An 18,576-nucleotide genomic window follows, 5' to 3' on the forward strand; every position below is an offset into this window, starting at 1 on the left:
AATGAATACATTCCATAAACAAGGGTGCCATAGTCACAAAATACGCCCGTTTACGAAAGCTTTAGATGGAGATGGGGGCATTATGGATTAGTGTTATCTAGCAAGCAAGTTTTTATTCTTGGCACTGTGTTGTTAAATGAACCTTAAAACAAATCAGTAGGAAGATATGCACAGGATGTGTGACCTTGACCTTGGTCGCAGGGACCTGAATTTTATGCACGGCACTCAGCCTCACAATGATGAACATTTTGTGCCAAATTATATTGAAATCCTCTATGCATGTAGAAGTTTTGCTCCAGACAAGTGTTTTCTATGAGCTCTAACTGTGACCTTCACCTTTGACCTAGAGACTTGGTTCATGTGCAGGGCACTAAGTGTCATGGTGGTGAACAATTCTATAAAGTAACATTAAAATTCCTCCATGCATGTAGAAAATATGCTCCGGACAACATCTGGATATTTAATCATCTCCAGTGACCTTGACCTTGCAAATATTAACCTAAATTAAATGTGTCACACCTGTAGTCATGATAGTTACCATTTGTACTACAATCCATCAATAAATGATGACTAAATGGTCCCTATACACATTTTCAAATTTTTTATCTGAACTTTGACCTCTATGTGTAACATTGACTTTGGGTCGCAGGGATCTGAATTAAGCGTGCGACACTCAGCCTCACAATGGTGAACATTTGTGCCAAGTTATATTGAAATCCCCTATGAATGTAGAAGTTTTGCTCCGGACAAGTGTTTTTCAATGAGCTCTAAGTGTGACCTTGACCTTTGACCTGGAGACCTGGATCATGCATGGAGCAATACATATCATGGTGGTGAACATTTCCATAAAGTATTATAAAAATTCTTCCATACATGTAGGAGATATGCTCCAGACAAAATCTGGATATTTCATCATCTTTAGTGACCTTGACCTTGCATATATTGACCTAAAGTACATGTGTCACAGCCGTAGTCATGATAATGACCATTTGTGTTACAATCCCTCAATAAATGATGATTTATTGTCCCTATACACATCTTCATATTTTTATCTAAACTTTGACCTCTATGTGTGACCTTGACCTTGGCCGCAAGGACCTGAATCTTGCGCGTGACACTCCGCCTCACAATGGTGAACATTTGTGCCAAGTAATATTGAAATCCCTCTATACATGTGAAAGTTTTGCTCCGGACAAGCATTTTTCAATGAGCTCCAAGTGTGACCTTGACCTAGAGACCTGGTTCATGTGCGCGACACTGCTCCTCATAGTGGTGAACATTTCTATGAAGTTTCATGAAAATCCCTCCATTCCCTCCATATATGTAGGAGAGCTGAACTGATATTTACTTGAAAATTAAAATATAATTAAATTTCTATGAGAAAGTATTTACATTTGATAAGGTAATTACTGTATGATCTTTATGAACAAATACCAAGTCTACAGAACACCATAGTTATCACAGTTAAGAATCTTGACCAATGAATGAAACATGTGTAAATAAATGTTACATTCTTTAGAACATGCTAAAGTCCATGAAAGAGGATTATTTTATGCCCTTTGATTAAATTCCATTTTTAGAATTGAAAGTGAAAGTAGATCAAGGGGAGTAATTGTGTAAGTCATTTATGAACAAAGTAATAACTTTGTTGTCGCCCTTTGATTAAATTCTATTTACAAAATCTGGATATTTCATCATCTTTAGTGACCTTGACCTTGTATATATTGACCTAAATTATATGTATCACAGCTATAGTCTTGATAATGACCATTTGTGTTACAATCCCTCAAAAATGATGACTAAATGGTCCATATACACATTTTCATATTTTTATCTGAACTTTGACCTCTATGGGTGACCTTGACCTTGGCCGCAAGGACCTGAATCTTGCGCGCGACACTCCGCCTCACAATGGTGAACATTTGTGCCAAGCAACATTGAAATCCCTCTATACATGTGGAAGTTTTGCTCCGGACAAGCATTTTTCAATGAGCTCTAAGTGTGACCTTGACCTTTGACCTAGAGACCTGGTTCATGTGCGCAACACTGCTCCCCATAGTGGTGAACATTTCTATGAAGTTTCATTAAAATCCCTCCATACATGTAGGAGATATGCTCCGGACAAAATTGGACGCCGCCCGCCCGCCCATACGCCCGACCGCCCGCCCGCCAGGGGCGTTCCCATAATAAGTTCCGTTTTTCAAACGGGCGTATAAAAAGTAACCAAGTTTATCACAATATAAATAAATTTCATTAATTTGACCTTCATTAAAGGCCAGTTAAGATAAAGGTCATTTTAAAATAACTGAACATGTCGGTTTTCTCAAATGTATCCTTTTGTCTTGGTATAAATCAAATCTGTAAATAGATAACAAAGTTGTGGTCATATGAGCAAATTTCAATGATTTTACCTTGAAGGTAAAGGCCAATGAAAGGTGGAGGTCATATAAAAAAAAAATTCAATATGTCAATATTGTCATGTGTTCTTTTGTCCAAGTATTAACCCAATTTTATATTTTAGACTACATTATAAATCAAATATACCAAACCTACCATGACCTACTCTCCCTGTAGAGTTTTGTTGAGATATCTGAAGTACCATGAAGTGCATGAAGCATAGACTGGTAGTAATATGCATAAGGGCACTCCTTTGTCACTTTCTCTAGTTTACCAATTGCCTCATCATAGAGCTTTGAACCTGTAACTAGACAGTAACAGAAGCTAAGAGAGTATGCACACTGTATTACATCTCTTTTCCACATCTAATTGTGTTCATAACTACAAAGACTTGTCTTCAATCCAAATCAGAAATTTTCAGTTGAATAAATAACTATACTTATAAGTGTTAATTTGATGGTAACCTACAATTTTCCATAAAATCTAAAAAATTTAAACCCACAAAAGGTATTTTAACTGTGTCTCACTATTGAAAGACTCTTGCTTGGGTAGAAATGAAATAACACTGGGTAATATCATGAATTGTTACATATATTTGTAAAAAGTAAATTCATGTGAAGTATAAACAAGAGGGCCATGATGGCCCTAAATCGCTCATCTGTGTCAGAATACTTTTTTGTCGGAAGATTTTTTAAACTTTTTTACTACATGCATATAAGGAAAATCAATGACCCCTTGGGTTGAGCCAATTTTGACCCAAGGGCTATTTTTTTTTCAAATTGGTAAACACTCACTAGAAGATGTTTCATGCTTGATATCTAAGCTCTAGCTCTTTTTGTTTTTACTGTATACAAATAAGGAAATTCAATGACCACCTGGGGCTGGACCAATTTTGTCCCCAGGGCTTTTATTTGAACAACCTTGGTAGATACTCACTAGTAGATGTTATATGCCAAATATCTAAGCTCTTGCTCTTTGGATTTTTTAAAGAACATATTTAAAGTTTTTCTTTCGGTTGCCATAGCAACCAGAGTTTTGCATGGAGTTAAATTCTTTGAACCATCTTTAAAGGTGACCACCAAAGGAACATTACTGTGAAGTTTGGATGAAATTGGCTTAGGGGTTTATGAGGAGAAAATGTTACGGACGCCAGACGAAAAGCAATCACAAAAGCTTACCATGTCACTTTGTGACAGTTGAGCTAAAAATACAACATTTCTTGATATGATTTTACTGGTAATTAAACCAATTACTTTCAATATACATTGTCACTATGTAATTATATTAGGCAATATAACAATAAAATAGGGCAAATACCTGGCAAATGTGACAAATGGTAACATAGAAGAGCATCTAGACCTGCAATTAATGTTGCAGTTCTCACAGTTCGTATACTTTTCACTCCAGTCCAAAACTGTAATGATTGCACAGCCTTCTCTTCATCTAATACTCTAAATATACAAGTTAATCACAGGTATAAGATCAAAATAACAAACAAACTTTATGTAGATTTTTATAATATTATTGCTGAATAAATGTTATAGATTTGTCCTCCTAGAATTTGGAACAGTCAATTAAAAGTGAAAGGATTACTATTAACTGGACTACAAACTGTATAGTCAAGGCAGACTGCACAGAAGTGCAAAACAGAAAGTATGAAAACCATAATAAACTAGAAATGTGTCCATAGGACACGGTGCCCCCACCGCGCCACTGTTCTGTCAATCTTTTTACTAAGTCAAGGGAAATAACTCTACAAATACTGGATAAATCCACAAGCAAAACTCCAGGTGCAAATCTAAATATGCTGAGCAATCTGCCCATAAGGTTTAATGACCATGTCAAATCCTTTTTGAGTAACTTGCGACACAAGTTGAAAATTGCAAAAATTTTCTAAGTGAAGGGCCAATAACTCTAAAAATTCAAATAAATCCAGACAAAAATACCTGGTGCACAGCTGCACATGCTGATCAATAATCCTGTAAAGTTACATGACTCTAGGTCAAATACTTTTTGAGTAATGTGCGACACATGTTGAAAATTGCAAAATTTTACTAAGTCAAGGGCAATAACTCTGAAAATACTAAAAAGTATTCACACGAAAATACCCAGGTGCACAACTACACATGCTGATCAACATTCCTGTAAAGTTTCATGACTCTAGGTGAAATTCTTTTTGAGTTACGTGTGACACAAGTTAAAAATTGCAAATTTTACTAAGTCAAGGGCAATTACTCTGAAAATACTAAAAATATCCACACGAAAATACCCAGGTGCACAACTACACATGCTGTTCAACATTCCTGTAAGGTTTCATGACTGTAGGTCAAATACTTTTTGAGTTACATGCGACACAAGTTGAAAATTGCAAAATTTTACTAAGTCAAGGGCAATAACTCTGAAAATACTAAAAATATCCACTCGAAAATACCCAGGTGCATAACAACACATGCTGATCAACATTCCTGTAAAGTTTCATGACTCTAGGTCAAATACTTTTTGAGTTACATGCGGCACAAGTTGAAAATTGCAAAATTTTACTAAGTCAAGGGCAATAACTCTGAAAATACTAAATATATCCACATGAAAATACCCAGGTGCACAACAACACATGCTGATCAACATTCCTGTGAAGTTTCATGACTCTAGGGCAAATACTTTTTGAGTTACGTGCGACACAAAAGTGAACGGACGGACAAGGGTAAATCTAAATGCCCGCCACTAACGTGGGGGCACAAAAAATTATTTTATATAATTACTCAACATTTAATGTAATTCTTAGCCCTAATTTCAATCAAAAGAGTTTTATTGCTTTCCTTTTTGTGTCATTTAAAATTTTTGAACAATAAAAATAATTATTCTGGAAAAAATGGAGTAAGCTAATAATCTGAAATTTGGCACACATGTTATTGATATAGACCTATGTCAAATGGTATAAAATTGAAAAAACAACACCAAATACTTCCAGTCCCTTCAGGCCATCCTTAAAAAAATGTTTGTTTGCATTAACGCGACCGACTCACAAAATTTGCCCCTACTCAAATTTTTTTATTCATGGTCTGAATAATTTTTTTTTTTTAAATCAGAAAAATTATGCCTTGTGCTTTGTTTTCATTCTTTTAAAGGTTAATCAAAGAAATAAAATGTAGTTCTTATTAAATAAGAATTCAGTTATCAATTTATCAATTGTTACCAGATTTTCAAAGCATGTACTGTCCAGCATTTTGAAATTCCATGTTTATTTGGGAGTACAGTTCAATAAAAAAAAAAGGAAAAAAAAAAGAAAAATCAACCTACCTACCCACCTTGAAAATTCTGGGTCGGGTTACTGCAAACAAACATTTTTTTAAGGATGGCCTCATGTAAAAAAAAACCCCTTAGTGGTGTCCCACTAAGATTCATTTTGTTATACACTCAAATATTACTTACCCTATATCATAGATACTAGCAAGTAGTACTTGTTTTTGTTCTGTTGCCTCATTTATACATCTATCCCTTCTATATTCATTATAATCTTCCAAGGCTGTCTCCGTGGCAACTCTATAAAACTGTTCAGCTGTCTTTGTGTCACCAAAAATAGCATGCATTCTTGCTATCTCACTTAAATACATGGCTTTTGTGTCGGCTAGATATGTGGTGATAAAAACAACAATAAAATATCAAACAGATGTTCTCCTAACTTTTTTACTTGCTCAGTAATAAAATTGATTATTGTGCATGATTTGATGTTTCAAATTTCAAAAACAGAAATAAAGTAGTGTTTGATGTTTGTGTTTGATGTTTAAAATTGGGTTATTTTTTATAGATATTCAGAAACGTGCAAAACATGATTTTCAAAAAAAGGGGAAAAACAAAATTTTTTAAAATGTTTCTTTTAAAGGGAAACCCCCCCGAAATTAATAAAGACTAAAAAAATTAAAAATTTTTAAATTTTTCACTAGATAATGGGGCCCTTGAAACAGAAAATATATACTTGTCTTGTTTTTTAAAAAGGCAACTTGACTGCTTTGCACTTAAGTGTTTTGGTTATAATGACCCACTAAATTTGTGATAATCTCGAAAAATATTTCCATTCCCCTTGTGTCAAAAATCCTCAGTGGAGACCCTTTAATACTTTAGCAGAACATGCTGAATATAAATGCCTAAAGCTTACTTTCAGTTTCATTTTCTACCAAGTTTCTAAACATATCCGTTGCTATGGCAATTTTCCCCCGAGCCCACATCACATATGGCAAAGTTTTTTCAAACAGGATATCAACAAGAGTTTTATACCTGGAAAAATTTAAAATAGTTCATTTAATGGTAGGTATCAAAACAAATTGCAGATATTTTTCTTAATTCAGATTCTTTCTAACATACTCAAATTTTAAATAATTGTACAGAATATTCTATACTTTCCCAGCAGTTTAAACATTTTAAATGATATCAAGTACCAATATTTCCTAATATTCTGATACTAATACTTTATTTCATAAACATGTGTATCAAATAAGAATACATTTGATGAAGTTTTTCATTTCATACTCGATTTTCAAAACATACTTAAATGACTCAAATCAAACTAGATGCTCAAGTTGCCCAACTACCGTGAATAGGCAAGGTGTCACATCTGACCTTGAGCTTTGACCTAGTCAAATGGTTTTTGTGTGCAACACTCTATCTCATGATGTTGAACATTTGTGCCAGGTTATTTGAAATTCCACTGGTACAGATTTGTTGTGTGGACAAACTGTCCGAGACATTTTTTTGTTTTTAATTTGACTTTGAGGTCCAACTTTCTAAACCAAAAGTACAAGATATACTATGCTCAAATGTGATATTTGAAAATATTGACAATGGCTACACAGTCCTTTTGTACATATACCTGTAAAGTTTTACGTTCTTTTATTTAAACAAGATATGTTTGTAAAACATGTATGCCCCCTATCAGCAGCCAATTAGTCATGTGATAAGGTTATTATGCATGACTTCTGACCCAGTGATCAAACAATTAATAAGGGTTATCAAGTATCTACTGGTCATGACCTTAACCTTTGACCCCTTGACCCAAAACTCAAAACGGGTCATCTGCTGGTCACGACCAATCATCATACAAAGTTTGAAGTTCCTAGGCCTAAGCGTTTTTAGTTAATTGATCGGAAACTGTTTTAACATACAACCTCAATGTGACCTTGACCTTTGACCCCTTGACCCCAAAATCAATAGGTCATCTGCTGGTCATGACCAATCACCATACCATGTTTGAAGTTCCTAGGCCAAAGGGTTCTTAAGTTATTGATTTGAAAGCATTTTTACCTACAAGGTCAATGTGACCTTGCCCTTTGACCCTTAACCCCAATATCAATAGGGTCATCTACTGGTCATGACCAATCACCATACCAAGTTTGAAGTTCCTAGGCCTAAGGTTCTTTAGTAATTCATCGGAAACCGTTTTTACCTAAGAGGTCAATGTGACCTTGACCTTTGACCCCTTGACCCCAAATTCAATAGGGGTCATCTACTGATCATGACCAATCACCATATTAAGTTTGAAGTCCTTAGGCCTTAGGGTTCTTTCGTTATTGATCGGAAACCGTTTTTACCTACAAAGTCAATGTGACCTTGACCTTTGACCCCTTAACCCCAAAATCAATAGGGGTCATCTGCTGGTCATGACCAATCACCATACCAAGTTTTGAATTTCCTAGGCCTAAGGGTTCTTTAGTTATTGATCGGAAATCGTTTCTACCTACAAGGTAAATGTGACCTTGACCTTTGACCCCTTAACCCCAAAATCAATAGGGGTCATCTGCTGGTCATGACCAATCACCATAGCAAGTTTGAAGTTCCTAGGCCTAAGGGTTCTTTTGTTATTGATCAGAAACCGTTTTTAACCAAGAGGTCAATGTGACCTTGACCTTTGACCCCTTGACCCCAAAATCAATAGGGGTCATCTACTGATCATGACCAATCACCATACCAAGTTTGAAGTTCCTAGGCCTTAAAGTTCTTTAGTTATTGATCGGAAACCGTTATTGCTTACAAGGTCAATATGACCTTGACCTTTGACCTCTTGACCCCAAAATCAATAGGGGTCATCTACTGATCATGACCAATCACCATACCAAGTTTGAAGTTTCTAGGCCTAAAGTTCTTTAGTTATTGATGGGAACACGTTTTTGCTTACAAGGTCAATGTGACCTTATCCTTTGACCCCTTGACCCCAAAATCAATAGGGATCATCTACTGATCATGACCAATCACCATACCAAGTTTGAAGTTCCTAGGCCTTAAGGTTCTTTAGTTATTGATCGGAAACCGTTTTTGTTTACAAGGTCAATGCGACCTTGACCTTTGACCCCTTGATCCCAAATCAATAGGGGTCATCTACTGTTTATGACCAATCACCATACCAAGTTTGAAGTTCCTAGACCTAAAGGTTCTTTAGTTATTGATCGGAAACCGTTTTTGCTTACAACTTACAAGGTCAATGTGACCTTGACCTTTGACCCCTTGACCCCAAAATCAATAGGGGTCATCTACTGGTCATGACCAATCACCATACTAAGTTTGAAGTTCCTAGGCCTAAGGGTTCTTTAGTTATCACTCGGAAACCATTTGGTCTACGGACCGATGGACCGACAAGTGCAAAGCAATATACCCCCTTTTCTTTGAAATGGAAATGGGGGCATAATAAGACATACAAGGTAAGAATTTTATAGATTTCAATAAATATCTGCAATAAACATATTTTACTCAAAGATGAGCACAGTATATCTTTTAAATGATTCATAGGGCAATATTCATGTAGTCAGTCTTTTTTTTTTTTTGGAAAATATCATATTTTGGGCTAGGTGGAACAGCCTGAATTTGGTGGGAAATCACTGTAAAATCAAAGTCTTGACACTCAAATAATACAAGTACAACATATAATGTAAAAATATATTTACCTGAGACTTAGTGCTCTTTTTAGACGGATAATTGATGTTGTTGGTGAAACACTACCTGTGTGGCTAGGTAACATAAGATCTATAGCTGTACCAAAAGCTGCAATAAATAACCGCACATTGACTTTACAATATCACTACAACTGAACTTTTAACAATATTTATTTCTTAAAACAAAAATGTGAAAAAAATGAAAAGTACAGCTTGGAATAATACACATTTCTTTGTTCAGAAATAAATCAGAATAGTTCAGGATTACAGTTATGTTAACATAATATATCTGAAGTTCTATAATATAATTTCTCATTTAATTAATTTCCTTAATTTTTTATACAATTCAAAATGGATTTAAGGTACTGAAAACAGAATGCTCAAAGGCTGAAATAGCAAGTGAACATATAGTGATGTAAGTTCGCAAATACAATATTCAAAATGAGTCCTTATTGTGTTGAAAACAGTATGTTCAAATATCAATATGATTATAAAATTATGTCATAAATGTACACATATTACTGCGAAATTCACTTATATTCGTGGGCAAGAAATTTCATGGTTTTATCAAAACAGGCATTTTCGTGGGTTCTTAAATTTGTAGATTTTCAATTTCTTGTAAAACAAATGACAGCAGGTGTCACTTTTGTAGATTTTCAATTTCTTGTAAAACAAATGACAGCAGGTGTCACTTTTGTATAAAATAAATAACCTCATGCAAAGTAATCTTACACTTAATCACCATGCATTTTACTTACTGCATGTACATATCTTTCCGTATCACAAAGAGCTTGTCAATAAATTTAATCCATGCCTCTGGGCATTTATTACACAAAAATCGGCGGAAAAGGGCCGATGCATGTTTGTAATGTATAGAATGGAGACATGGTAAGAAGTATTTGTTGGGATAAAAATTCGAAGGATCTTAAATTCAAGGATTGACCTACCCACAAAAACAACAAAAATTCTTGTTCAACAAATAATAATAAATACTTATTGCAAAACTTTAAAGGTCAGACTTTCTACAAACATAATTGTATTGTTGTCTTATAATATAATGTTAATAATTAGGTGTTTTAATAATGGCCTTTTTATTGGGCTGACAAATTAGCCTGAGACCGAAACCCAAAGTCTAATATGACTGTCTTAAACCCAATAATATGGTCATTATGAAAACAATTATTGTTTTCTCATAAAGTCTGTACTTTTTGCATAATGGCCTTGTTTTATGTTCATAATGCCATGGTGAACTTCATATTAGCCTTAGATTTGGAGTTAAAGCGTGCCTTATATTGAAAAGTTAATAAAGACTCATAACATAATACTCACCCCACATAGCGTAATTCAAGGTGACATTGTCATTAAGATAATAGTCGTTATATGTATAATGCAAGTTATTACTGTCCGTGTGATAACTGGAAGATACAGTATATAAAAATGATGGCGTCTTCTCACTTCCATAGTCCCCATTTTCTAACATACTCTTTTGTGGGGCAAATGGTATAATAGCCCATATGCTTCTTTTGGGAAAAAAAGGCTTAGGTGTTTCAGAAGAATCTGTCTCACTTTTACTATTTTCAACATATGCCTTAGCTTTCATTTGGTTTTCCACTAAAGGTAATACTTTATTTAAAAAGAAAGATAACTGATTTTCCAATTGTTTCTGGCTCCATCCCCACTGCGATATAAGTTTCTTCATTCCATATGGTAATACAGTGGCCTCTTTTTCTAGTGTATTGGTTCTTTTCTTGCCCTTTTCAGAATTATATCTTTGTTTTCTCCTATTTACTTTAAGACACAATTCAACAAGTGTTGGAACTCTATGCTGGATCTCAACATCTGGTCCTGCTGCTAATACTTCAGTGAAAACATCGCTTATTTCATCAGTAGCATCAAACAAGTTTCCAAGATTAAATAGATCATCTAAATATATTACTTTAGCCTGATCTCTCCTTTTTCTTTTCTGTTTCTTTGAAAGACGTCTTCTTCTTCCATGTTCAGGCTCCCCAGGTGATCTTACAGCTGTTGTATCATTTCCAATACAAGACATAAATAGTTCATCTTCTTCATCCTCTTCATTTTCACAATCAGTATCTAAGTAGGAATCTAATATATCTGAACCAATACTTTCTAACTGATCCTCAGATTCTGTTACACTCCGACCTCTGACCTCAATCTCTCCCTCTTCTTCACAGGCAGTCTCATATTCACTACTGTCATCAACAGTTTCTTCAATATCATCAGCCCTTGCATTACCATCATCTTCTTTCTTAACACACTCTTCTGAACCTGGAGCTAGGGTCTGAAAACATTAACAAAACCAGCTAACTTTAAAGAAATGCAGGCTTTAAATGAAATAAGATACAGCAGTATTTAGTAACAGTACAAATAGCATTTTAAAATTAACAATCTGAAGAATTTTGTGTTGAGACCTGAAACTTCACTGAGATTTTGTATGCAATTAAATATTTCACTACAGGTATAGATTTGAAAGTTCACACATTTTATTGGGATAATAAATGTTGGTCACTATCCATGACCAAATACTCTTCCTACAAATGAATTATGTTCATTAAGGAATAAAAAGAATTCTGGTTCAGGTATTGCAAGTAAGTTTAATCTTGACAACCACTTCTTTTATTCACTTTACATAAGTCTCTAGGGACATGCATGAGCTCAGTAACCAAAAACTCATTTTTCTAGCATGCTACATGTATTTTGTGGAAATATTTCCCTTTTTGAATTGAGAGAATTCCTGACTTCTTTTGAAGTTTTTTGATTTACTAAATGTTAACATGCAGTTAGTGAGAACTGTCACTGACAAGTTATGTCTCTCTGACAACTCTTCAAACACATGATAAAAATCAAAGGTGAAAAGTGTATTTGAATAATCCCTTTTCTGGGTATATTTAAAAAGAAATTGCCATACTTGTTAAACTGCCTTTAACAAAAATAGCATAAACATTCATTTATAATTACTTTTTTCTTTTTCCGTTTGCCTTTTTTGACAGGTTGGTGTTCTGCAGCTTGACTAATCTCCCATGAAATCATTCGTGAGAAAGCTGGTCTCTGTTTCTGTAGCTTTATAAGCTTCTTGATATCCTTACTTTCATCAGCCATTTCTATATCTGAAACAAACAAACAAACATCGTACTGTGAATACACTTGATTTCATTTTGCAGGGCTGAAATTTCATGTTCTTGTCAACAAGGGCATTTTTGTGTTGTTATTTTAATTCATGGAATGCCTGATTTTGCAAAATATGAAAATGAAAATAATGTACAAGATGTAACACAAAGAGAATCTTACAGCAGACAAAATAAAATTTCCATGGATAGACCTATCCACTAAAAGTAGTGCCCAACAAATAGTTACAATTTTGCAGTACAGTAACAACATTGTAAGGGAAATGGTTATAATTGATATCTTGTTTGTTTGGTTTTACAAAGCACCAACACAGTATGGGTCATATGGCGCTGAAACAGGAAAGATGTTTTGGACTAACCTAATGTGATACAAACTGAAAAGCACCACCAAAGGTGTTTCATTATTTAACCTTTTGCCCAATGAGCATATTGTGAAAAATGGCAGTTTTCATTGAAAAACCTCCAGTTACAATTTCAAACTGCTATGAAACTATGAAAAATGCTTCAATACTAATGAAACTTGGCACAGATGTTGACTGGACCATAGCCTCTGTAACAGCATGCTCAATCATAAATTTCCTGTTACCATGGCAATGGGGGACGTCTCAAAATTGCGAAAAATCACTATTTTGCATTGTTTTTTTCCATCAAAACTTATTTCAAAGTGCTGCAACTTCTCAATGAATTGAGATAGAGTAAAAGGCTTTTCAGCGTCGCTTACTAGTTACCCTGAGATCGACCTGAGGCCATTTTTAGCCATTTTTGTCACATGTTCAAAATTTTCTTGGCAATGAGGGGGACTACCGCCCTCCCCCTTCAAACCCCCCAAACAGAAGGGGGCACATCCCCATTCTGGCAACCCCTGATGTACCATTTTGATGGGGGGGGGGGGGGCGGTAAAGTATCTTCTTCAATTTCATCCACATCACAACAAAATTTAATCAATTGTAAGAAGTTAAATGGTTAAACGTCATTCGCGTCATCTAGGGGGTCAAGCAAAATTCTGGAGGGTGTCAGTAGCGGATATGTCCTCCTGCTTTGTTGATGAGTACCAAACAACACCTCCTCATGCTGTTGATCAGCCGTCTGATGACCTGGAGTTTGATGTTCAACCATTCCTCATGTAACGCTTGTTCCAGATCCCTCAGGTTGTTGAAGTCATTAGGTTGACGTACTTTGCGGCCAAGATGGTCCCAGAGGTGCTCTATTGGAGATAAATACGGGGATCTGGCCAGCGTCAAGCACCCGGAAGTTGTTTTGCCTCAAGAAGTCCTGTGTTACCCGAGCTGTGTGTGGCCTGGCGTTTTCATGCTAAAGGACGTCAGCGTTGCCCTGACGTAGATATGGCAAAACATACGGACGTCTGGACCGTAATCCAACGTACCCAACAAAATTCTAGTTCCTGTTGCAGTATGTAAACAGCTAAACAGTTCAGTGCTCGTCAAAAAACGATTACGTTGCAACAACGTCAGAAGGTACCTGTTTTCATGTTGCGTTGTTTTCTTTAGTCTTCCAGAACGGGGTCTATCTTTAACACTGTTTGTTTGTCTGTACCTGGACTGGAGACGGTAAATTGTCCGCTCATGCACTTGAAAATGGAGTGCGACATGATTAACGGTAGATCCACTGTTGGGCATACAGATAGCTATAAGCCTATTGTTTAACGTCATGCCAGAGCGACGTCCCATGACAACGTTTTAATTTTTTAAGAATTCAGGTTTGTGTACTATAAAACATGTTGTACCACTAGTAAAATTAAACATAGTGACACTGGACTGTGCAAACATGTGGTGCACATGCATTTTGACGTCTACATGAAAAGCGTGCACATTTCAATAGTACACAATAAAATCACCAAATAGTGAATAGCTTAGGACTGGTGCTCATCATGATTACACATGTTAGTATAAAAAGCTACTTTACAGTGTGTAGTATATATCGCAATATCAAAAAACTGACTATACTTTTTGTTTTGAGTATACAAGAGAAGACATATTGTGAAGCTTGAGATGACACCTAATAAATGTCTGGCAATCAATAATATTTCATAAGCATCTTAAGTGCATATAGAGCTCCAAATAATTTTTTAGGCCAAAGTGGTTTTCCCCTCAAAATCTAGAGTAACTGGTACAATGAAAATTTTTCATTGCCTTCTAAAATCTAAAAAGTTCCCTTTTTTTACATAAATTAGATTGACTTGACAATAAAATATTGATTCAATGTGAAATAATACAAAACTTGCTCTGTTAAGGCACTTGCTTCCCTACACTAAGGTTTGTTTAGGATACACAGCAAAATAATGACAAGACTCATTTTTTTGTTGCTGACATGTTAATTGTTGTAATTTAAATATGTCACAATGACATTCTTTTACAATCAGCCATGGTCAGCAAAAGGCTTCATTTATACACTATTTCTACAATTTGGTGCCTGCTTTTTGGTTTGGATCAATTATAATTGAAATTAGAATAAAAATAAACATAATATATTTAAAAATTTCATACAAATGCAAATTACTTGACTATGTATGTCGTTGGTCGAGTGGCGTAAGTCGAAGACTGAATACATCTTTGTAAAAAGTACATGTAAAATGCAAACAGTGTGATCAAGATGATACAGACTGAACTAATTGCTTAAAGTACAACTTGTTTCAGTTCTACAATACTTACAGAAAATCAGAAAATGGGCTTCAAATAAACAAAAACAAACATGTGCACATTTTCTGAGTTACCATTAGCTTAAGGTCTTCAGCGTACCCGATTATATACTATGACATGACGTGAACGCTGAAGACAACCCAGTAGGGAAAGTCCACCAATAATCGTGCCAGGAATCTGACACGCTCGTATTCATTCATTGAACATGTCATGAAGTAAAGTGAAGCATATCTTGATAAAACTATATAGAATCCGTTGATAAGCCAAGGACGGACAAATAAAAATCTTATTACTAACATAAACTAACTATTAGTTTCCGACAGGTAAAAATTCCGGCACTTGGCCGCCATATTGCCAAAATTTTTGACCACGTGATTACGAGATTGACCTTTATGAACCCATGTGCTTCCAATATTTTTATAAATTACTTTTTTTAAAGATATTGAAAAAGGTGATTTAATTTTACTGACTTTTATATCCAATAAAATTATATATTTAAGTACTAAAAAAATAATGAAAATAAATAAAAACATTATCTTGAATAAAAACATCGAAATCATGTCAACAAAATGTTCTAAATATAGTACACGACTCTATTCAAATCGGTTCCCGCGAATGACATCATACGAGGTCTCGCGTGGCACCTAAATGTCATGGACGAATATAGTCGGCGTAAATTGATGTTTTACAGTTAAATAAGAAATTTTAATGATGGTATTAATATTTTGATACTTTAATTGGTATAGAACAATATTAAAATAATGGTTTTATCGTAAAATGCACAAGAATTGATTGGGTCAAGTGTATTTGCAAGTGAAAAATAAGAATAAATCAACTTATGTTATTCTGGTAAGGTTTCGTAACGGGTCTAATCCAAAACTTTAATGCCGCATCTAATGAAAAACAAAAATGTTAAATAGCGCCTTATTAAGTTTTGGAAGCCAGAACTAAGTTACCGTGTAATTCCTAGATTATCCAATTCCATTTGTTTACTTGATTTTGGCTACATACTTTACAAATTAAGATTTTTTTAATTTACCTCCAGTTTTTCAACGTTAAGGGGAAAAAATTGTAAAAAATGGCAGCATCTTATATAGGAACACTGCATCTGCCCCACCCACTTTAATTCGATAAAAACAAATCGTCACAGAGATTGACATTCCATAATTAATACATATATTTGAGCACATATACTAACCTTTTAAGGAGAGCGTTAGAAAACAAACTTTTCAGATGCTTCTTGTGAGATGTCACGCCTGAAAGTTACAAACATTTGCATACAAGTTGCACAACTTCCGTAAATCTCCATGTACACAATAATCTGGTTCCCTGTCCTATTATGGTTCCCATCTTTTTAGAAGTGCGCAGGGGACCAGTCTTTTACAATTGTGGCAGTATTAATTACCGCTAAGGAAAATAACTCACACAAAGAGCCTTTTATCCATAAATTTCGGTTATTATTATTTTATTTTTGCAACAACATAGATCACAGTTACATAATAAGATATACATGTATATAAAATAACAGTTTAACAAATTAAAATATCATTTCATATAAATAATAAATTAAATAAATTAAGTTACTGTAATGACTGAAATCAGATGAGACATTGGATAAAATTATTTTTAAAAAAATCACAGTTCAGATTAAGACTACAACAAGTCAGAATTATAATTAGCACAGGATATTGTTAAAAGTTACTGATAGACATGATATATAAAAACGAATTGTATCATAGTTTGGGGACCTTTCTGTTGAAAATGTGTCAGAATTAAATCGTATATATATACGTACATGTACAGTTCGTTAACTGGAGTGCAGGTATTATAGTTACCCGCACACCAGAGTATGCCCATTGATTGGCTCATTTTTGCTGGGGTTTACTTATTGTGACGGAAGAGAAAGGGAAAGCGACAGAAATATCATATTCAGATGCTCGTTCATTGCTTTCTTTTTCCCGGGGTTTCATATTGTGTCAACAGGGAACGTGACTGACTATGATACAAAAGAGAAAGAACATCAAAACACTCGGCAATCTGATTAAATGTCGGGTGGGGGGGGGGGCTACATCCTCTCGTACAAATCAGATAGCCTCGTGTTTCGATGCTCTTTCTATTACATAGTTTAACATAGACTTTAAAAGAGAAAAAAATTAAATGAATAAATAATAATAATAAAATTTCAATACAATGGTCTTGTTTAAGAGTGATCTATGGATACAAGGATAGCACATCAAGCTGGTGGCTTATTTCCAATGGGATCCTGTAGACCAATTAGATGGAAACAAGATGAAACAAGAGAGACATTCATTTCTCAGATAAAAATAGACAATGAGATAGACTACAAATTAATCTTAGAATCTTATTATCACAGTAGTTTTGCATTATCACAGAAGAAAAATACTCACTGGATCAGTATCTTAACACATAATTGCTATATTATCATAGCAGTTTTGCATTATCACAGAAAAAAAGGCACAGGAAAACATAGGATGACTAAAAATATAATAAAGCGTGGTGTACATATGTCGCCACTCAGTAATATAAAAAATCACTTTGATGTTGCGTAGCCCAAATTGAAGCAAGATGGCTTTTAACAAACTATTAACAAACTGGCAAACTATTCCAAACTTTAATACCATTATAGAAAAAAGTGCCATTACATGTCTTATTACAATGAGGAATTGAAAAATTAAACTTATTTGATCTTGTACGTGTTGTAATTGTGTATATCAGACATCCTAACAAAGTTTGTTTTCATATAAGTTGGACACTTATTATAAAAAATCTTATGCATATGATTAAGTCTTAGTTGTTTTATTCTATTTTCAATATTTAACATTTTAACATCTGTAAAATCAGAAGGAGTTAAACTAGTTCTTGGATGGTAATCTTTTATAAACCTTATGACTTTGTTTTGAGCTACTTGCAGTTTCTTTTTCAGACTTTTATAACTTTCGTACCAAGACGAACAAGAATAGTCAAAATGAAATTGGATTAAAGCAGAACAGAGCAGTTTTCTACAGTTAAAAGATAGACATTTACTGTTTCAGTACAAAAATTTAAGCTTAGTGTTTACTTTAGATATAACTGTATTAACAATTTATTCTCCAGACAGAGCATTTTCAATTTTCAAACCAAGATATTTAACTGGACATCTTAGTTGATTCAAAAGTGTGACCATTACAAATAATATTGAACTTATTAATCTTTTTAAGTTTTTTCTTTGGAACAAAATCATACATTCAGTTTTGGCCTAAATGAAGAGACAGTTTAATATTATTATCAACATGCCAATCTGAACAAGATTCTAGAGTTTTACCTAATTTCCGTGAAATAAAATCAGGATCATGATGAGAAAAAAGTATACTGCTGTCATCAGCATATATTACACTCAGAATCGATGCTGGTGATCTATCATTTCCATAGCATAAAAAGAGCAATGGACATGAGGAACAC

The 18,576-nt window shown here is 34.4% G+C and overlaps 1 protein-coding gene across 2 annotated transcripts in view; it reads right to left on the reverse strand.

The window, feature by feature from the left end:
* The window catches only part of LOC132715232 (uncharacterized), a 51,787-nt gene extending 35,328 nt beyond the window's left edge, over positions 1–16,459 (reverse strand). The window contains exons 1-8 of one of the 2 annotated variants that reach the window (XM_060698225.1): positions 16,316–16,459; positions 12,294–12,442; positions 10,644–11,616; positions 9,327–9,423; positions 6,551–6,669; positions 5,827–6,022; positions 3,715–3,848; positions 2,554–2,698 (exon numbers count right to left, since the gene is read on the reverse strand). In XM_060698225.1, coding sequence (XP_060554208.1) covers positions 2,554–2,698; positions 3,715–3,848; positions 5,827–6,022; positions 6,551–6,669; positions 9,327–9,423; positions 10,644–11,616; positions 12,294–12,434 — 1,805 coding nt within the window. In that variant the 5' untranslated portion in view covers positions 12,435–12,442; positions 16,316–16,459. Of the gene's footprint in view, positions 1–2,553; positions 2,705–3,714; positions 3,849–5,826; positions 6,023–6,550; positions 6,670–9,326; positions 9,424–10,643; positions 11,617–12,293; positions 12,443–16,315 lie in introns of both variants that reach the window. The other variant, XM_060698224.1, reaches the window with a different exon arrangement.
* Positions 16,460–18,576: the final 2,117 nt, after the last annotated feature.

Source organism: Ruditapes philippinarum, unplaced genomic scaffold (assembly GCF_026571515.1).
Source record: "Ruditapes philippinarum isolate M1 unplaced genomic scaffold, ASM2657151v2 ctg5095_1_1_1_1, whole genome shotgun sequence".
In the NCBI taxonomy this organism is placed as follows: Eukaryota; Metazoa; Mollusca; class Bivalvia; order Venerida; family Veneridae; genus Ruditapes; species Ruditapes philippinarum.